This window comes from Nannobrachium achirus, assembly GCF_963921795.1.
Source record: "Nannobrachium achirus genome assembly, chromosome: 23".
Classification (NCBI taxonomy): domain Eukaryota; kingdom Metazoa; phylum Chordata; class Actinopteri; order Myctophiformes; family Myctophidae; genus Nannobrachium; species Nannobrachium achirus.
In genome coordinates, this window is record NC_137830.1 from 48,363,102 (window position 1) to 48,385,372 (window position 22,271).

Consider the following 22,271-nt stretch of genomic DNA (forward strand, 5'->3'; position numbering starts at 1 on the left):
CCAATGCAATCCCAATGAGAGGAATTGTGAAATATCATAATTTCAGTGGTTGACTACTGAGGCAATAGTGATTTTTTTTTGTGTTCTAATAAAGTGTCCCATGAGTTTAATTTTGCCTTTTTAAAGTGGCATATCTGTCATCTTGATACACTAACTACAATATACTTTAATATACTTCATCTGTGAGTCAAAAGTGCTAGCATTGGAAATCTTAAGTTTAGGTGGTCGCATGGTACACGCGTCATGGACGCGTCCCTTGAGGTTTTCAATACCCAGATATGCTCGTCTCTCATGTATAATTAGGCTGTTTATTTTTGGAAAATTATCGCATCTCACTTATTCCAAACGGAGTCTTGCAGGTTATTTTTGGATTAATACTAACCTGGAGAATTCACTCTGTAGTTGAAAAAGTCAGGATCTTCAAAGTCGGCGCTCATAAACGCACAGCAGTAAAGACAGTGATGTCACTGAAAAGCGACAGGTTCTGTGTCTGCCGTTTCCCCTCTTCTCTGTTAACATTATGGGTAACTCTTTCAAGTGGCAAATTAAACGTGACACACATCGTGTATTTAGCAAACAAGAAGATATGTTGGCAGAGTCAGGCCATACATTTGAAAACATATTTTTATTTAAATCAATATAGTCTTCGGTTCGTGCAGGATTATTTTAATATTAGGCTAACCACAGTTGAATTGAAATGACTTTCTATGGGCTGGCTTGCAGTTCACCGTTCTCCCTTACCCGAAGCGGGGCCGCTGTTTCAATTGTGGGCGTGAATTTGTAGGCGCCCGTGTGTCTCTATAGGGACATCCAGACAGTCGGCTGGTCCAGACTGCAGCTCTCAGAGGAATCATCCCTGCAGTGATGGATATTATATATTATGTACAGTAACAGTATATATGATGTTCCTATAGGGACATCCAGACAGTAAGCTGGTCCAGATGATCACTGTGATGGATATATTATATATCTATATCTATATATGTACAGTATATAGATAGTTACTATGTACAGTAACAGTATATATGATGTTCCTATAGGGACATCCAGACAGTAAGCTGGTCCAGATCTCTACCCTAAGAGGAATCATCCCTGCAGTGATGGATATTATATATTATGTACAGTAACAGTGTTTCTCCTATAGGGACACCCAGACAGCCAGCTGGTCCAGGTTGCTACCCTAAGAGGAATCATCCCAGCAGTGATGGACGCAGAGAGTTCTGTCCAGGAGAAAGCTCTGGAACATCTGGATGATCTGATCCTCAGCCAGGTCAACATTATTATTACTATTTAGTATTAATTAATATTATTAATGGTTGCACAGGTGAAACAGTACCAGCCCGGATTATTACTATTACTGTTAATATGAATTAATACAATTGATTATTTAAACTACAGGTGAAACAGTACCAGCCTGGGGCCCACCTGGACTCCTCCCAGAGACTGGCCTGGAGCCTGTTGGGTCTGCTCTGTACCGACTGTAGAGACCTCAGGTACCTAACCCTATCTTGATACACTAACTACAATATACTTTAATATACTTCATCTGTGAGTCAAAAGTGCTAGCATTGGAAATCTTAGGTTTAGGTGGTCGCATGGTACACACGTCATGGACGCATCCCTTGAGGTTTTCAATACCCAGATATGCTCGTCTCATGTATAATTAGGCTGTTTATTTTTTGGAAAATGATCGCATCTCACTTCTTCCAAACGGAGTCTTGCAGGTTATTTTTGGATTAATACTAACCTGGAGAATTCACTCTAGTTGAAAAAGTCAGGATCTTCAAAGTCGGCGCTCATAAACGCACAGCAGTAAAGACAGCAGTAAAGGCAGTAAACCCTATCTATCTACCTACCTCCCTCCCTCCCTCCCTCCCTTCACTTTCATCCCTTCGTTGAGCAACCTGACTGCCTGGGGAAAACAACTATTACTGAAACGAGTGGTGTGCGATTTGATGCTCTGGTAACGTTTTTTGGATGGGAGGAGTGAGAACAGGGAATGGGCGGGATGGGCTGCTATGTTTCATGGTGTGTGTGTGTGTGTGTGTGTGTGTGTGTGTGTGTGTGTGTGTGTGTGTGTGTGTGTGTGTGTGTGCGTGTGCGTGTAGGAGGTATTTCAGCAGGGCGTTCAGTGTTTGGTCCAAACAGAACAAGTTCTCTCCTGCCTTCATGAAGAGGCTGCTGTCTCACACTGAGGCTGAACACGCTAGGGGGGCGTGGCTGCTGCTGGCCCAGGTAGCAGCTTCTACCTCCACCTCCCTGCCCTGTGGAACTCTGCTGGAGCACTGGGAGAGCCTTATAAGGTATTATTATAGTTCTAGTTCTACTAACACCCAGGTAGCAACCTCCACCTCCACCTCCACCTCTCTGCCCTGTGGACACCTCCTAGACTGCTGGGAACGCCTTATAAGGTCATTATATTATTATATTATTATTGTGGACTCGCCGAAGGCGAGAACACTGTGTTATCCTCATTATTTATAGAGTGAGTTCCGCCACATTTTCTGCCACAGACAGTAGAAAGGCAGAGCCACTAGCCAATGAGGTGGCATGATTGTATTTGAGTTCCGTCGCAGACAGTATAAAGGCAGGGCCCTTAGCCAATGAGGTGTAATTGAGGTGTGGAAAATCTGGGAGTGGTGTTAGCTGGGGTATTGGTTGAGCTTCACTTGACAATTAACACGTCACCGAGCCCACACTGTTTCGTAGGAACAGTATCTCTAGTTATTATTATTGTTATAGTAACACCTAGGTACCAGTGTTTCTCAACCTTTTTTCTGCATGGGCTCACTTTTCATGTCCCAAGAATCCATGGTCACACCAACATAATACGGGGGTGTAAATATCGTCACTGTCGGGCAGAAACCTTGTATCTCCAAGTTTCAAATCTGTACGTTTCTTCGTCAAGCAAAGCCCTGCTTCATCATACAAGGCTGTCACACAACAGTAGTGAAAACAGCCGATCTACAAGCACACAACGCCTCGCGGTCATTTTTAAAGTGATAAATACAATACTGGCTTTCAAGCAGTTTCAAGGGGCACACTTGACCCTTCTCAGGGGCACCAAAGGTCCCCCGGCACAGTGGTTGAGATGCTCCCAGCAGTTATCACGATAATGAAAATATTCACAACATCCATTATCCTGGGGTGGAACATTTGCCAAAACGGAACGCGTTGTGAGCTTGTAGATCTGCAATTCTTGGGCAAAGAGATCTGGTAGAGTGTTTTTTCCAAAATGTGATTATTTATCCCTGTGAAAGACGGAAGACGGTTTCACAATACATTTAAATGTCCACGATACGATTATCGTGAGTGTTTTTTAATCACTATAAACGATAATAACGATTATCATCCCATCGCTCTGTTTCAATGTCTTTTATTATAAATCCCATCCCTAACACGGTTTATAGATCAGCTATGTTTCACTGGCATTCATTCATCCAAACCTTTATTTACTCTTGAAAAGACATTGAGGTCGCAATGATAAAACAAACAAAACTGGAACGTTCCTTTATTGTATGATTATAGAACACAAGTTTTAAAGCTGTTGCAGACACTGTGGATAAATAAGTCTGCTATCAAAAACATCTAATTGACCGTATGTTATGAGAGAACCTATCTTGAATTTAAGCTGTAGCTCATTCCAAGTGGTTGGAGCATTAAAACAAGGCTGTCTTCCACAGTTCAGTGTTTGCTTTGGGAATACATTTTAGTATAACTCATGTTTAGGGGTGGAATTGAATGGTTAGGGAGCCCGCCTGGGGAACCAGAGCCCCTGGTTGTCCCAGGTTCCATTCCATAGCTGAATGGTTAGGGAGCCGCCTGGGGAACCAGAGCCCCTGGTTGTCCCAGGTTCCATTCCATAGCTGAATGGTTAGGGAGACGCCTGGGGAACCAGAGCCCCAGGTTCCATTCCATAGCTGAATGGTTAGGGAGCCCGCCTGGGGAACCAGAGCCCCTGGTTGTCCCAGGTTCCATTCCATAGCTGAATGGTTAGGGAGCTCGCCTGGGGAACCAGAGCCCCTGGTTGTCCCAGGTTCCATTCCATAGCTGAATGGTTAGGGAGCCCGCCTGGGGAACCAGAGCCCCTGGTTGTCCCAGGTTCCATTCCATAGCTGAATGGTTAGGGAGCCGCCTGGGGAACCAGAGCCCCTGGTTGTCCCAGGTTCCATTCCATAGCTGAATGGTTAGGGAGCCCGCCTGGGGAACCAGAGACCCTGGTTGTCCCAGGTTCCATTCCATAGCTGAATGGTTAGGGAGCCGCCTGGGGAACCAGAGCCCCTGGTTGTCCCAGGTTCCATTCCATAGCTGAATGGTTAGGGAGCCCGCCTGGGGAACCAGAGCCCCTGGTTGTCCCAGGTTCCATTCCATAGCTGAATGGTTAGGGAGCCGCCTGGGGAACCAGAGCCCCTGGTTGTCCCAGGTTCCATTCCATAGCTGAATGGTTAGGGAGCCCGCCTGGGGAACCAGAGACCCTGGTTGTCCCAGGTTCCATTCCATAGCTGAATGGTTAGGGAGCCCGCCTGGGGAACCAGAGCCCCTGGTTGTCCCAGGTTCCATTCCATAGCTGAATGGTTAGGGAGCCGCCTGGGGAACCAGAGCCCCTGGTTGTCCCAGGTTCCATTCCATAGCTGAATGGTTAGGGAGCCCGCCTGGGGAACCAGAGCCCCTGGTTGTCCCAGGTTCCATTCCATAGCTGAATGGTTAGGGAGCCCGCCTGGGGAACCAGAGCCCCTGGTTGTCCCAGGTTCCATTCCATAGCTGAATGGTTAGGGAGCCCGCCTGGGGAACCAGAGCCCCTGGTTGTCCCAGGTTCCATTCCAGGCGTCACACGTTTATGCCCATATATGGAGATCCCTGATGCCATCAATATTAAGCCCATATCTGGGAATGCCCACACACACATATATATAGTGTCAGTCTCGTGTGGTCTATGATGTCAGACTTCCACATTTTGTCCAACATAAACAACCAGCCAGGTCTGTGCATTCGCCTTAGGGTGTTGATAGTAATGCAGCAACATGTAGGGCTGTCACGATATGACATTTTACATGACGATTAATTGTCACTCAAATAATTGGCGATTAACGATTTTATTGTGTTTTTGTCATTTACAATTACATTTCTGTTTGGCTTTTAGGCTTTGAAGTTGCACATGGTAGATATGACACATAACCTAAATATACAAAGAAATGACTGACATATTTGACAACTTTACACTTAAAAAAAGAACATTGATAGTGGAAATAGCCGATCTACAAGCTACAACGATCTACAATGCGACGCGTTGTGAGCTTGTAGATCTGCTATTTCCACTATTTTTTTCCTTTTTATTTAAATATATGAACTTTTTTCAACATGGAAACGATTATGACGATTATGAAAAATAATCACGATTATGTCCAAAAATCACGATTAGACGATTATGTAATGATTGTGACAGCCCTAGCAACATGTACATTTAGGGTGTCTTGCTAGTAGTAGATGGTTCTCAGATTGCAGGAATGCAGCAGCTTGCTCCACCAACAGCAGGAGTTGCTGCTGCTAATCAATAATCAAATGATCTTCTTTCGTTCATTGAGGCCATGGCTACATGGAGCTGGATTTTTCATATATCCCGGTTTTTCAGATATCCACATAGAAAAATATCTAGGTCCACACGACAAAGATATCTAGGTCTAACAAGCACACACACAGTAAAGTCTTCAGAGATATCCGGGTACCGTGTCTACACGGATCCAGTGAATCGGATATTTTTCAATGTCTTCACTTATTTATCCGGTTTTAAAAAATATCCAGCTTTGCGGCCAAAATATCCAGCTTCGTGTGGCTGTAAGCCCCGACAGCACAAAAAAATGTCTAGCTTCAGAAATATCCAGCTCCGTGTAGCCATGGCCTGAGAAAGCATATACAGTGTGTGCATGTGTTTGTTTCGACAGATCAAAGGATTTCAACGTGACAACGTGCTGTCACATCCTGTCTGTGTTGGGAGACATCGCTGGCAGCCTCAACGATGACACCAAGATCAGGGTGGTTGGTGAGTGACCCCTGACCCTGACCCCATCCACTCCCATGTTAGGAGAATAACCCCCATTCCCATGTTAACTCATTTACTGTCTTTTAAAGGTGATACACCATGAAAATTCACTTTTCCTATTTTAAAACCTTTTTTTGGGGTCCCACTAGCACCTTCTATCCTCAAAAAGTCCCATTTCAGACCGTTGTGTCTTTCTCTGGTTTTGGGAAGGTGGAGGTTAAAAGCATCCCACGGGTTCTCAAAACAGGCTGTCCAGATTTGCTGCCGTTTGTGCCGTCATTTTCTTTTTCTTTCAGTTCAGGCCAAAGGTGGTACTGCAGCTGAAAATGCTCTGAGAGCCATTCAAAAATGAGAGGCTCTCTATTCAGGAGTGGTAATTTTGCCTCAAACCTTTTGGAAAAACGTTTTTGGGACATAAACAATATGACATAAATACTTTTTAAATGCATGGTGTATCACCTTTAAAACAGGGGTCTTCAACGTTTTCAGGCCAGGGACCACTTAGTCGAGAGAGAGATGAAGCAGGGACCCCCACTATAGAATTGTGTTGCCGATTAAAATTGTTCATAGATTTCTTAGACAGCTTAGACTTGTTTGACAGCACTGTCATCATGTTGGAGTAGTGTGTATTTTCAGACATTGAACCACTTGAACGTCAAATACTTAGTCTGCTCTTCTTTTCCCTCTACAAACCTCTGCCAAGAATAGCAGATCTAAAAGCTTACAGCGGCGAGGCGTTGTAAGTTTGTTGATCTGCTATTTTTGGCTAATGTTCCACTCAGAATAGGAATGCTAGGGGTCAATAAAAAGTATTAATCACACAAAAAAAAAAGGAATGCTAGGGTTCAAATGGTTAATGTAAAAAAACATGATCCTATCACACAAAGATTTGGCGGCCCTCCTTAGTAAGTCTGAGGACCCCCTGTTGAAGACCCCTGTTTTAAAACATGGTCTGAAGGGGTTAAAACATGGTCTGAAGGGGTTAACTGCCACGGTGGGCGCGTGCGTGCACATCGCTCACGATCTGTGCCAGGCGTGTGTAAACCCGATCACATGATCCGTATCAAACCGGATACGGAAATGCGACCGGAAGCACTTTTCCGCGGTTGATTAGAGCCCGATTTGGGGTAAACAGCGATTATACTTATAAATGTGTTATAGCGATTAAAGCAGGGGTCTTCAACAGGGGGTCCGCGACCCCTAGGGGGTCCGCGGAGGTACTGCAGGGGGTCCGCGAAATTATTGCTTAAAAAAAATATATTTCAAAAATGTTTTTTTTTTGAATTTTTTTAATTTTTCACATTTATGTTAAAAAATAAATCATGATTCTATCCATTTTGAATAACTTGAATACATGATTACTATGCAATTGACAGATTGTTGATATTATTGACATTGGTTCTCAGTTAATAAGGTACGGCCCACCCTGCTCGCTGTAACTTGTACATGTTTAAAATAATAAATATGTTGTAGCCCCCCCCCCCCCCACCCTACGAGGTGGTAGGGGGTCCCTGCTCCATCTCCCCATCAGTTTGGGGGTCCCCGGCCTGAAAACGTTGAAGACCCCTGGATTAAAGGATATTAAAGCATATTAAAGCAGATTAAAGCATATTAAAGCATAGCATATTAAAGCATATTAAAGGGGCGACGGTAAAGCAAGAGCGAGTTGAGAGATGTTCCGTTTTTCGTGCTGCTGCACATCAGCCATGAGCCAATCAGAAGCACGCTGTGCTCTGGATAGGCATTATACATTCAACATCCCAGAACTGCTGTTTGGAGGGAGTTTAAACTAGCTGGTTTAAACTTTTACTGTTACTGTTACTGTACTGTACGTCAGGTTACTGTAAACTGTACTGTACATCAGGTTACTGTTACTGTACGTCTGTTTGGAGGGAGTTTAAACTAGCTGTTACTGTACTGTACGTCAGGTTACTGTACTGTACGTCTGTATGGAGGGAGTTTAAACTAGCTGTTACTGTACTCTACGTCAGGGGTTCCCAAACCTTTTTGTTTCAGGGCACCCCTATAAATATTGTTTTAATCCAAGGCACCCCTACACTCCCAGCACCTTATATTTATAGCATATCGTCGTTGTCGGGTGGAAACCTTGTATGTCCAACACCGTTTGTTTTGTATTTTGTACTATGCGAGGCGTTGTGTGCTTGTAGATCGGCTGTTTTCACTAGATTTGTGCAACAGTCTTGTATGATGAAGCAGGGCTTTGCTTTACCAAAAGACGTACACATTTGAAACTTGGGAGATACGAGGTTTCTGCCCGAACAGTGACGATATTTTAGTGATTATGTTGCGAGGAAAACGTTGAGATAACAGCCATTTTGGTTGTAGAACTGACTGAAAATAACTTTGTACTTGTACTACACTAAATATTTTTTCAAGTTCATAACGGCTGTTCTGTTGATGCTCTTGCTTATCGTTTTGTCTGTAAACTGTTTGTCTCGGTTGCCCTCCTCTTACTCGTCTGTCTGTCTGTCTGTCTGTCTGTCTGTCTGTCTGTCTGTCCAGAGGACATCATGTCCTGGCTGAAGGCTTTTGACAAGCCTTTAGAGGTGATCTCAGCCTGCCTGGAGACTCTGTACCTGCTGGGACGCCAAGAGCACGTCAAAGACACCCAGGTTGGTACCATTTAGACTGTCAGGTTGGTACCATTTAGAACAGGTTGGTACCATTTAGAACAGGTTGGTACCATTTAGACTGTTGGTACCATTTAGACTGTCAGGTTGGTACCATTTAGAACAGGTTGGTACCGTTTAGACTGTCAGGTTGGTACCATTTAGAACAGGTTGGTACCATTTAGAACAGGTTGGTACCATTTAGAACAGGTTGGTACCGTTTAGACTGTCAGGTTGGTACTGTCAGGTTGTACCATTTAGAACAGGTTGGTACCATTTAGACTGTCAGGTTTGGTAACCTTTTAGTTAAACGGTTGGTCCCATTTAGAAACATGTTGGTACCATTTAGACTGTCAGGTTGGTAACATTTTTAGAACAGGTTGGTACCATTTAGAACAGGTTGGTGTACCATTAGACTGTCAGTTGGTACCATTTTAGAACAGGTGGTACCATTTAGAACAGGTTGGTACCATTTAGACTGTCAGGTTGGTACCATTTAGAACAGGTTGGTACCATTTAGACTGTCAGGTTGGTACCATTTAGAACAGGTTGGTACCATTTAGAACAGGTTGGTACCATTTAGAACAGGTTGGTACCATTTAGACTGTCAGGTTGGTACCATTTAGAACAGGTTGGTACCATTTAGAACAGGTTGGTACCATTTAGACTGTCAGGTTGGTACCATTTAGAACAGGTTGGTACCATTTAGAACAGGTTGGTACCATTTAGAACGGGTTGGTACCATTTAGAACAGGTTGGTACCATTTAGACTGTCAGGTTGGTACCATTTAGAACAGGTTGGTACCATTTAGAACAGGTTGGTACCATTTAGAACAGGTTGGTACCATTTAGAACGGGTTGGTACCATTTAGAACAGGTTGGTACCATTTAGACTGTCAGGTTGGTACCATTTAGAACAGGTTGGTACCATTTAGACTGTCAGGTTGGTACCATTTAGAACAGGTTGGTACCATTTAGAACAGGTTGGTACCATTTAGAACGGGTTGGTACCATTTAGAACAGGTTGGTACCATTTAGACTGTCAGGTTGGTACCATTTAGAACAGGTTGGTACCATTTAGAACAGGTTGGTACCATTTAGAACAGGTTGGTACCATTTAGAACGGGTTGGTACCATTTAGAACAGGTTGGTACCATTTAGACTGTCAGGTTGGTACCATTTAGAACAGGTTGGTACCATTTAGACTGTCAGGTTGGTACCATTTAGAACAGGTTGGTACCATTTAGAACAGGTTGGTACCATTTAGAACAGGTTGGTACCATTTAGAACGGGTTGGTACCATTTAGACTGTCAGGTTGGTACCATTTAGAACAGGTTGGTACCATTTAGAACAGGTTGGTACCATTTAGAACAGGTTGGTACCATTTAGAACAGGTTGGTACCATTTAGACTGTCAGGTTGGTACCATTTAGAACAGGTTGGTACCATTTAGACTGTTCACAGGTTGGTACCATTTAGAACAGGTTGGTACCATTTAGAACAGGTTGGTACCATTTAGAACAGGTTGGTACCATTTAGAACAGGTTGGTACCATTTAGACTGTCAGGTTGGTACCATTTAGAACAGGTTGGTACCATTTAGAACAGGTTGGTACCATTTAGAACAGGTTGGTACCATTTAGAACAGGTTGGTACCATTTAGAACAGGTTGGTACCATTTAGACTGTTCACAGGTTGGTACCATTTAGAACAGGTTGGTACCATTTAGAACAGGTTGGTACCATTTAGACTGTCAGGTTGGTACCATTTAGAACAGGTTGGTACCATTTAGAACAGGTTGGTACCATTTAGAACAGGTTGGTACCATTTAGACTGTCAGGTTGGTACCATTTAGAACAGGTTGGTACCATTTAGAACAGGTTGGTACCATTTAGAACAGGTTGGTACCATTTAGAACGGGTTGGTACCATTTAGAACAGGTTGGTACCATTTAGACTGTCAGGTTGGTACCATTTAGAACAGGTTGGTACCATTTAGAACAGGTTGGTACCATTTAGACTGTCAGGTTGGTACCATTTAGAACAGGTTGGTACCATTTAGAACAGGTTGGTACCATTTAGAACGGGTTGGTACCATTTAGAACAGGTTGGTACCATTTAGACTGTCAGGTTGGTACCATTTAGAACAGGTTGGTACCATTTAGAACAGGTTGGTACCATTTAGAACAGGTTGGTACCATTTAGAACGGGTTGGTACCATTTAGAACAGGTTGGTACCATTTAGACTGTCAGGTTGGTACCATTTAGAACAGGTTGGTACCATTTAGACTGTCAGGTTGGTACCATTTAGAACAGGTTGGTACCATTTAGAACAGGTTGGTACCATTTAGAACAGGTTGGTACCATTTAGAACGGGTTGGTACCATTTAGACTGTCAGGTTGGTACCATTTAGAACAGGTTGGTACCATTTAGAACAGGTTGGTACCATTTAGAACAGGTTGGTACCATTTAGAACAGGTTGGTACCATTTAGACTGTCAGGTTGGTACCATTTAGAACAGGTTGGTACCATTTAGACTGTTCACAGGTTGGTACCATTTAGAACAGGTTGGTACCATTTAGAACAGGTTGGTACCATTTAGAACAGGTTGGTACCATTTAGAACAGGTTGGTACCATTTAGACTGTCAGGTTGGTACCATTTAGAACAGGTTGGTACCATTTAGAACAGGTTGGTACCATTTAGAACAGGTTGGTACCATTTAGAACAGGTTGGTACCATTTAGAACAGGTTGGTACCATTTAGACTGTTCACAGGTTGGTACCATTTAGAACAGGTTGGTACCATTTAGAACAGGTTGGTACCATTTAGACTGTCAGGTTGGTACCATTTAGAACAGGTTGGTACCATTTAGAACAGGTTGGTACCATTTAGAACAGGTTGGTACCATTTAGAACAGGTTGGTACCATGGTACCATTTAGAACAGGTTGGTACCATTTAGAACAGGTTGGTACCATTTAGAACAGGTTGGTACCATTTAGACTGTCAGGTTGGTACCATTTAGAACAGGTTGGTACCATTTAGACTGTCAGGTTGGTGCCATTTAGACCATCCTGAATTTAGCCTTCCTGAACCAGTACTGTGTTATGTATCTATTCATATCATACAGTGTTATGTATCTATTCATGTCCCCAGGCCTTCCTGACCCGGTACTGTGTTATGTATCAGTGTTATGTATCTATTCATATCATACAGTGTTATGTATCTATTCATATCATACAGTGTTATGTATCTATTCATGTCCCCAGGCCTTCCTGACCCGGTACTGCGGGGAGCTGGTGTCTCTCAGTGAGGCGTTTCTCTCCAGCGTCATCCTCAGTGAGAAGGGAACAGAGAACCTTAACGAGGACCTGATGGTAAGACTGGAACTCATCATCACTTAATACATTATAATAGGACAGAAACAACAGTTAATCCATTAGAACTGCTCTCATAGCATAGAGTTAGTGCAGGCTGATTGTTGGTCTCATAGCACAATATGAGACCTATTAGGTCTTATGATTGCACAATATAAGACCTAATAGACCCCATGGACAGTCTTTTGGGATCAATATAAGACCTAATAGACCCAATAGACAGTCTTTTGGGATCAATATAAGACCTAATAGACCCAATAGACAGTCTTTTGGGATCAATATAAGACCTAATAGACCCCATGGGCAGTCATTATGGATCAATATAAGACCTAATAGACCCCATGGGCAGTCTTTTGGGATCAATATAAGACCTAATAGACCCCATGGACAGTCTTTTGGGATCAATATAAGACCTAATAGACCCAATAGACAGTCTTTTGGGATCAATATAAGACCTAATAGACCCCATGGGCAGTCATTATGGATCAATATAAGACCTAATAGACCCCATGGGCAGTCATTATGGATCAATATAAGACCTAATAGACCCCATGGACAGTCTTTTAGGATCAATATAAGTAGGAAAATGAGCCTAGAAGTTATTTATGTAGGGCTGTCACGATATGACATTTTACATGACGATTAATTGTCACTCAAATAATTGGCGATTAACGATTTAATTGTGTTTTTGTCGTTGATGATTACATTTCTGTTTGGCTTTTAGGCTTTGAAGTTGTACATGGCAGATATGATACATAACCTAAATATACAAAGAAATGACATATTTGACAACTTACTACTTAAAAAATAACTTTGATAGTGGAAATAGCCGATCTACAAGCTCACAACGCGTCGCGATGCGACGCGTTGTGAGCTTGTAGATCTGCTATTTCCACTATTTTTGACTTTCTTTTAATATATGAATATTTTTCAACATGGAAACGATTATGACGATTATGAAAAAATAATCACGACTATGTCAAATAATTGCGATTAGACGATTTTGTGATAATTGTGACATCCCTATATTTCTGTGTCCACAGGTGAAGCACCTCCACACGCTGGGCGTAGCGTCTCTCCACACCCCCTCCAGGTTCAGGAGCAACAAGAAGATTGTTCTGCTGGTGGAATCCATCCTGAGCACCAACCATGCACAGACACAACCAGGTTATTTAGTTTATTATCTTTTATCTATCCTTTTATTTAACCCATTTAAGGCCTAGAATTATTGAATGCTTTAACCGGTGAAAAATAGCAGATATACAAGCTCACAGCGCGGCACCGAGTGCCGCGCTGCAAGCTTGTAGATCTGCTATTTTTGAAAAAAAATCGTGAAAATGTGTGCGAATCTTTGAATATTATGTATTTTCAAAGCGAACGTTTGTAACTAAAATTTCTCTTCTGGGTGGTCCCTGGAACTAGATATTTTGAGATGGGGGGTCCGTGGCCAAATAGATATCATTTTGGGGGTCCTTCACATGAAAAGGTTTGAGAACCACTGACATAGTAGTCTCTCAAGAACTAAATGGAGCTAACTGAGCTCCATTTAAGTGAAAAGGACCTTTCCTTTGACGATGGCTGGCCAGATTGCTGACATAGAAACATAGGGTTTTTCAAAAAAATCTTAGAAGGATTCAAAAGACACTTATAGAATCGGGTCAAAATTCTAATTTTCAAGTTTTTTCAAAAATAGCAGATCTACAAGCTCGCAGCGCGGCACTCGGTGCCGCGCTGTGAGCTTGTATATCTGCTATTTTTCAATAGTTAAAGCATAAAATAACGATACAAAAAATGTGTTCCCGTTCTAAATGGGTTAAATGCAACTCGCAGCCACAGACAGGTTATTTTATTGATCTTTAATTATCATTATCATACTACAGTATGACCAATGGAAGTTGGTGTGGTTGATTCAAAAGTCTAATCTGTACATTAAAACGACTTCCTAAGATGACGTTGGTAAAGGGCTGACTTTGACCAGTGTCGTCCTGTCGTGCTTTTGTGAAAATGTGAATGAAAAATAATGTGTTCAGTTGGTGATGATGATGTTGGTGTTGTGTTGTCACGCAGGCTTTGAAGATTCTCTGGTGAACTTCAATCCAAAGAGTCTTCCTACCAAGGTCCGAGCTCATGGAGTCATCACTCTAGGTACAATCAACCTGTCTCTCTCTCTCTCTCTCTCTGTGTCTGTGTGCCTTTCTCTACCTTACAACAGCCCCAAATGGACCCTATTTGGTTTGTACACTCTGAGTTATGGCGGTCCTTGCAAATAAATCATTTGAGAACCACTGGTACTGACATCCAGTAATTGGGCCTTATGATCAAAATAACAACATTATAATCGTGTGTAAAACATCAAATCTAAAATTTGCCATGGAAAAGGACAAGTCTGTCTTTGCCACAGACACATGTGTCCGTGTACGGACACATGTTTCCCCCTCTGGAGTTTCCCCCTCTGGAGGAAACTCTACCAACTCTCTCTGTCTCTCTCTCTCTCTCTGTCTCTCTCTGTCTCTCTCTCTCTCTCTCTCTCTCTCTCTCTCTCTCTCTCTCTCTCTCTCTCTCTTTCTCTCTCTCTCTCTCCCTCTGGAGGAAACTCTACCAACTCTCTCTGTCTTTCTCTCTCTCTCTCTCTCTCTCTCTCTCCCCCCCCCCCCCCCTCTGGAGGAAACTCTACCAACTCACTCTCTCTCTCTCTCTCTCTCTCTCTCTCTCTCTCTCTCTCTCTCTCTCTCTCTCTCTCTCTCTAGGTAAGCTGTGTCTGCAGAATGAGGACCTTGCTTGAAGACATCTCCCTGCTCTGAGCATGGAGTTAGTGCAGGGACAGGAGGTGTTTAACTCTACTAACTCTCTCTCTCTCTCTAGGTAAGCTGTGTCTGCAGAATGAGGACCTTGCTTGAAGACATCTCCCTGCTCTGAGCATGGGGCTAGAACAGGGACAGGAGGTGTTTAACTCTACTAACTCTCTCTCTCTCTCTCTCTCTCTCTCTCTCTCTCTCTCTCCCTCTCTCTCCCTCCCTCTCTCTCTCTCTCTCTCTCTCTCTCTCTCTCTCTCTCTCTCTCTCTCTCTCTCTCTCTCTCTCTCTCTCTCTAGGTAAGCTGTGTCTGCAGAATGAGGACCTTGCAGAATGAGGACCTTGCTAGAAGACATCTCCCCCTGCTCTGAGCATGGAGTTAGAACAGAGTGGGAGGTGTTTAGTTTAACTCTACTAACTCTCTCTCTCTCTCTCTCTCTCTCTCTCTCTCTCTCTCTCTCTCTAGGTAAGCTGTGCCTCCAGATGAGGACCTTGCTAGAAGACATCTCCCTGCTCTGAGCATGGAGCTAGAACAGTGACAGGAGGTGTTTAACTCTACTAACTCTCTCTCTCTCTCTCTCTCTCTCTCTCTCTCTCTCTCTCTCTCTCTCTCTAGGTAAGCTGTGTCTGCAGAATGAGGACCTGGCTAGAAGACGTCTCCCTGCTCTGAGCATGGAGCTAGAACAGGGACAGGAGGTGTTTAACTCTACTAACTCTCTCTCTCCCTCTAGGTAAGCTGTGTCTGCAGAATGAGGACCTGGCTAGAAGACATCTCCCTGCTCTGAGCATGGAGCTAGAACAGGGACAGGAGGATTGTGTGAGGAACAACGTCCTGGTGGTGCTGTGTGATCTGTGTGTTCGCTACACCAACATGGTGGAGCGCTACGTGCCCTGCATCTCCGCCTGCATCCGAGACCCTCAGCCAATCATCAGAGAGCAGAGCATCACCATGCTGACCAGCCTGCTGCAGGTTGGAGCACGCACGCACACACGCACACGCACACACACACGCACGCACAGACATGTACGCACACACGCACGCACGCGCACACACGCTCAACAATCTGTTGCCGGTACAGTGCACGCACACACACTTAGAGATCCCCAGTGTAAATGTTTATCTCTGAAGAGTATGCAAATGAGACCAAATGGACCTGTAATGGTTTCCCTAATGGTTGAGTCTCCCCGGGAGCAAACTAATAACAAGCTTCACACCATGTTGTCAGCTGGTAGATCTACAAGTTCACACCATGTTGTCAGCTGGTAGATCTACAAGTTCACACCATGTTGTCAGCTGTAGATCTACAAGCTCACTCACACCATGTTGTCAGCTGGTAGATCTACAAGTTCACACCATGTTGTCAGCTGGTAGATCTACAAGTTCACACCATGTTGTCAGCTGGTAGATCTACAAGCTCACACCATGTTGTCAGCTGGTAGATCTACAAGTTCACACCATGTTGTCAGCTGGTAGATCTACAAGTTCACACCATGTTGTCAGCTGGTAGATCTACAAGCTAGCTCACACCATGTTGTCAGCTGGTAGATCTACAAGCTCACACCATGTTGTCAGCTGGTAGATCTACAAGTTCACACCATGTTGTCAGCTGGTAGATCTACAAGTTCACACCATGTTGTCAGCTGGTAGATCTACAAGTTCACACCATGTTGTCAGCTGGTAGATCTACAAGTTCACACCATGTTGTCAGCTGGTAGATCTACAAGCTCACTCACACCATGTTGTCAGCTGGTAGATCTACAAGTTCACACCATGTTGTCAGCTGGTAGATCTACAAGCTCACACCATGTTGTCAGCTGGTAGATCTACAAGTTCACACCATGTTGTCAGCTGGTAGATCTACAAGCTCACACCATGTTGTCAGCTGGTAGATCTACAAGCTCACACCATGTTGTCAGCTGGTAGATCTACAAGCTCACACCATGTTGTCAGCTGGTAGATCTTACAAGCTCACACCATCTTGTCAGCTGGTAGATCTACAAGTTCACACCATGTTGTCAGCTGGTAGATCTACAAGCTCACTCACACCATGTTGTCAGCTGGTAGATCTACAAGCTCACACCATGTTGTCAGCTGGTAGATCTACAAGCTCACACCATGTTGTCAGCTGGTAGATCTACAAGCTCACTCACACCATGTTGTCAGCTGGTAGATCTACAAGCTCACGTCATGTTGTCAGCTGGTAGATCTACAAGCTCACACCATGTTGTCAGCTGGTAGATCTACAAGTTCACACCATGTTGTCAGCTGGTAGATCTACAAGTTCACACCATGTTGTCAGCTGGTAGATCTACAAGTTCACACCATGTTGTCAGCTGGTAGATCTACAAGTTCACACCATGTTGTCAGCTGGTAGATCTACAAGCTCACTCACACCATGTTGTCAGCTGGTAGATCTACAAGTTCACACCATGTTGTCAGCTGGTAGATCTACAAGCTCACACCATGTTGTCAGCTGGTAGATCTACAAGTTCACACCATGTTGTCAGCTGGTAGATCTACAAGCTCACACCATGTTGTCAGCTGGTAGATCTACAAGCTCACAACCATGTTGTCAGCTGGTAGATCTACAAGCTCACACCATGTTGTCAGCTGGTAGATCTACAAGCTCACACCATCTTGTCAGCTGGTAGATCTACAAGTTCACACCATGTTGTCAGCTGGTAGATCTACAAGCTCACACCATGTTGTCAGCTGGTAGATCTACAAGCTCACACCATCTTGTCAGCTGGTAGATCTACAAGCTCACACCATGTTGTCAGCTGGTAGATCTACAAGCTCACACCATGTTGTCAGCTGGTAGATCTACAAGCTCACTCACACCATGTTGTCAGCTGGTAGATCTACAAGCTCACACCATGTTGTCAGCTGGTAGATCTACAAGCTCACACCATGTTGTCAGCTGGTAGATCTACAAGCTCACACCATGTTGTCAGCTGGTAGATCTACAAGCTCACTCACACCATGTTGTCAGCTGGTAGATCTACAAGCTCACACCATGTTGTCAGCTGGTAGATCTACAAGCTCACACCATGTTGTCAGCTGGTAGATCTACAAGTTCACACCATGTTGTCAGCTGGTAGATCTACAAGCTCACACCATGTTGTCAGCTGGTAGATCTACAAGCTCACACCATGTTGTCAGCTGGTAGATCTACAAGTTCACACCATGTTGTCAGCTGGTAGATCTACAAGTTCACACCATGTTGTCAGCTGGTAGATCTACAAGTTCACACCATGTTGTCAGCTGGTAGATCTACAAGTTCACACCATGTTGTCAGCTGGTAGATCTACAAGTTCACACCATGTTGTCAGCTGGTAGATCTACAAGCTCACACCATGTTGTCACTGGTAGATCTACAAGTTCACACCATGTTGTCAGCTGGTAGATCTACAAGTTCACACCATGTTGTCAGCTGGTAGATCTACAAGCTCACTCACACCATGTTGTCAGCTGGTAGATCTACAATCTCACACCATGTTGTCAGCTGGTAGATCTACAAGCTCACACCATGTTGTCAGCTGGTAGATTGGCTATTTTCACCAGTTCTTAGAAGGTTTTTATTTTTTACGAGAAATAAGGCGATATTTACTTGTGACCCATAAAAATGTGTTTGCAAGTCGCAACCATGTGATGGTCGCAACCAGGCCTGGAATTTTGTCATTTTAGGGGCAAGGCCACTTGGCCTTGTCCATTTTTGAGGGCATGAAGGCCAAATGCCAGGGCAGGAAGGCCATAAAATAAAACAAGATTTTAGTCCATTGAAAGAATTTGTTGAATCTAAGGGTTAGGGATAATAACCTAATCAGCAGAGAGATAGATAAATGAGCCCTGCACCAATCAAAGTCACTGGATTTGTTTAAAGATGGGTACTCGGGGGAGTTAATATTTCAGAACCTCAATAAAAGACACTGGTGTCTACATGACAAGAAAGAGACACTGGTGTCTACATGACAAGAAAGAGACACCGGTGTCTACATGACAAGAAAGAGACACCGGTGTCTACATGACAAGAAAGAGACACCGGTGTCTACATGACAAGAAAGAGACACCGATGTCTACTGTCTACATATTGACAAGAAAGAGACAGAGGAGAAAGTGGTACAGTCAGCTGAGGCATTAAGGCCACTGTGGCCTCAAGTCATGCCATTGGTTTGAGGGGCACAAGGCCAAACTGAGGGGCAACGACGGCCATGGCCTTCATGGCCTCCATGAAATTCCTGCCCTGGTCGCAACGGTGGGGGCGTGGGAGTGTGGGGAACACACCACTGAGTATTGCCGATGATGGAGAGGGTGTATAGCTTTATGTATTGAGATTTGAGAGGCACCCTTGCCGACTTCGTAAGAGACTCGTCGCCAATTGCAAGATATTTAAAAGTTATTTGGGGCCATGACTTCTTCTTCCCATTACTAGACAAGGATTTATATTGTCTGTGTTATTGTTTACAACCACAATTGTTCACGTGTGGCAAGATCGCGGTTCCACTAGTTTTAGGCTACTAGTAGGCTAGTGTAGGCCTAGAAGCCTTTTCAGAAGTTAATTTAATGATTTAATGATTTCCTTTATCCTCATCTAATCTTGCGCTAATGCACGCAACTGTTTTCGCCAGGTTTTAAGGTCTTATTTTAGTTGTTTCTCATAAGCTCGCGACCCTCCTTGCCCATCGGCCCCCACCGTTGCGCTCAGGTACACCGGGAAAACTGCGGTCGCGTGATGGTCAGGTGATGTGATGTCTTCCTCTTTTCAGGAAGACTACATCAAATGGAAAGGCTGGCTGTTCTTTGATGTGAGGGTTAGGATTAGTCCAGGGATTAGATGTAAGGGATGTGATGAGAAGGTTAGGATTAGTCCAGGGAGTAGATGTAAGGGATGTGATGTGAGGGTTAGGATTAGTCCAGGGATTAGATGTAAGGGATGTGATGAGAAGGTTAGGATTAGTCCAGGGAGTAGATGTAAGGGATGTGATGTGAGGGTTAGGATTAGTCCAGGGATTAGATGTAAGGGATGTGATGAGAAGGTTAGGATTAGTCCAGGGAGTAGATGTAAGGGATGTGATGAGAAGGTTAGGATTAGTCCAGGGATTAGATGTAAGGGATGTGATGAGAAGGTTAGGATTAGTCCAGGGATTAGATGGTGATGTGTTTAGGAGGGTGTAAGTGATGTAATGTGTGGTCATGTGATGTGATGTGTTTAGGAGGGTGTAAGTGATGTGATGTGTTTAGGAGGGTGTAAGTGATGTGATGTGTTTAGGAGGGTGTAAGTGATGTGATGTGTGGTCATGTGATGTAATGTGTGGTCATGTGATGTGATGTGTTTTCAGGAAGAGTACATCAAGTGGAAAGGCTCGCTGTTCTTCCGTTTCATGGTGGCTCTGGTGGATCCTGTTCCCAGCATCTCAAGGTGAATCTTACTGATAATCTGTTATTGATGATCTGTTATTGATGATCTGTTAATGATGATCTGTTACTGATGATCTGCTATTGATGATCTGTTACTATGATCTGTTACTGATGATATGATAGTTACTCAAACACTGTCATCTGTTACTGTTGATGATCCTGTTCCCAGCATCTCAAGGTGAATAATGCATTTGGAGGTTGTGGATCTGGTCCGTTAGTATGAGGTTGTAGATCTGGTCTGTTAGTATGAGGTTAGTATGAGGTTGTAGATCTGGTCTGTTAGTATGAGGTTGTAGATCTGGTCTGTTAGTATGAGGTTAGTATGAGGTTGTGGATCTGGTCTGTTAGTATGAGGTTAGTATGAGGTTGTAGATCTGGTCTGTTAGTATGAGGTTAGTATGAGGTTGAGGTTGTGGATCTGGTCTGTTAGTATGAGGTTAGTATGAGGTTGTAGATCTGGTCTGTTAGTATGAGGTTAGTATGAGGTTGTGGATCTGGTCTGTTAGTATGAGGTTAGTATGAGGTTGTAGATCTGGTCTGTTAGTATGAGGTTAGTATGAGGTTGTAGATCTGGTCTGTTAGTATGAGGTTAGTATGAGGTTGTAGATCTGGTCTGTTAGTATGAGGTTAGTATGAGGTTGTAGATCTGGTCTGTTAGTATGAGGTTAGTATGAGGTTGTGGATCTGGTCTGTTAGTATGAGGTTAGTATGAGGTTGTGGATCTGGTCTGTTAGTATGAGGTTAGTATGAGGTTGTGGATCTGGTCTGTTAGTATGAGGTTAGTATGAGGTTGTAGATCTGGTCTGTTAGTATGAGGTTAGTATGAGGTTGTGGATCTGGTCTGTTAGTATGAGGTTAGTATGAGGTTGTGGATCTGGTCTGTTAGTATGAGGTTAGTATGAGGTTGTAGATCTGGTCCGTTAGTATGAGGTTGTGTGACGCTGTATTGTGATCAAGCCAGGGCGTTAAAAAACACACAAAGTTGAAATATGGAGATGGAGGTTTCTACCTGACAGCCTGTGTGAGTACTGTCTGGTCCAGAGTTCCAGTAAAGCTAGCTAACTGTCTGTGGTCTCTGTCCTTCCAGTCTGTGTGAGTACTGTCTGGTCCATGGTTCCGGTAAAGCTAGTTAACATGCTCTGGTCTTGTCCCTCCAGTCTGTGCGAGTACTGTCTGGTCCACCTACTGCTGAAGAAGTGTCCCGTCATGTTCTCCCAGCATTTCATCGAATGCATCTTCCACTTCAACTCCTACACCAAGCACCAGAACTACAACAAATTCTCCCAGACTGAACGGTAGGAAGACCCTTCACACCAACACAACTCTAGCCTCGCAACAGCCAGACTCTCCAAAAGGAGAGTCTGGGAGTTCTCCATAGACGATGCATTACGCGATGACGTAGTTACTCACTTTGACTGACAGGTCCATTCAGTAGTCATCAGCACATCAAAACATTGTCGGGAGAACATCAAATACGTCTTTTCCAGACAGAAATTCCAAAGGTGCAAACTGTTGTTCGTTTTTAAGTTACCGTATGAGATGCCGTTGATTTCAGATAAAACTTCGCTTAATGCAGCTTTTATTTGCGATTTGTGAACTCGCATCGGACAAGGGGTCTGCCATGTTTGTTTACAAAATGCGAGAGCTGTAGCAGCCGCTCGACAAATCAGGAGCGGTGTGAGGCGGGTTCGCTCGAAATGCAGCCTTTTGATTGGAAATTAGAACGTAAATTCTCATAAAGAGACTCGATGGGAGGGACACCAGACCGAGAAAGGAAGCACATTGGTGATGACGTAACTCGGGATGGCTTGCGAGGCTAACACAACTCATCCAATCAAGTATAACGTTATGTTCAGACTGATATTTAACCACTTGAGTCCCAGCACCCCTGTTTTGTGGGGAATGTTTACCAAAAAATAGCCGATCTAGAAGGACGCGTCCGCAGCCGGTGTCCCTTTAGTAAAACAGACCTGAGTTGCAGAACTACAAAGTGTGTGTGTTATGATTAGGGCTGGGA

At 43.8% G+C, this 22,271-nt stretch overlaps 1 protein-coding gene across 1 annotated transcript in view; it reads left to right on the top strand.

The window, feature by feature from the left end:
- Positions 1–22,271, top strand: part of ncapd3 (non-SMC condensin II complex, subunit D3) — a gene marked incomplete at both ends in the record, with an annotated part of 78,785 nt that overhangs the window by 29,518 nt on the left and 26,996 nt on the right. The window contains 11 exons of the mRNA XM_080754406.1: positions 1,145–1,270; positions 1,399–1,493; positions 2,109–2,303; positions 5,940–6,037; positions 8,561–8,670; positions 11,936–12,043; positions 13,087–13,210; positions 14,111–14,188; positions 15,567–15,805; positions 20,176–20,255; positions 21,412–21,549. Of these exons, the coding sequence (XP_080610532.1) occupies positions 1,145–1,270; positions 1,399–1,493; positions 2,109–2,303; positions 5,940–6,037; positions 8,561–8,670; positions 11,936–12,043; positions 13,087–13,210; positions 14,111–14,188; positions 15,567–15,805; positions 20,176–20,255; positions 21,412–21,549 (1,391 nt within the window). The remainder of the gene's footprint in view (positions 1–1,144; positions 1,271–1,398; positions 1,494–2,108; positions 2,304–5,939; positions 6,038–8,560; positions 8,671–11,935; positions 12,044–13,086; positions 13,211–14,110; positions 14,189–15,566; positions 15,806–20,175; positions 20,256–21,411; positions 21,550–22,271) is intronic.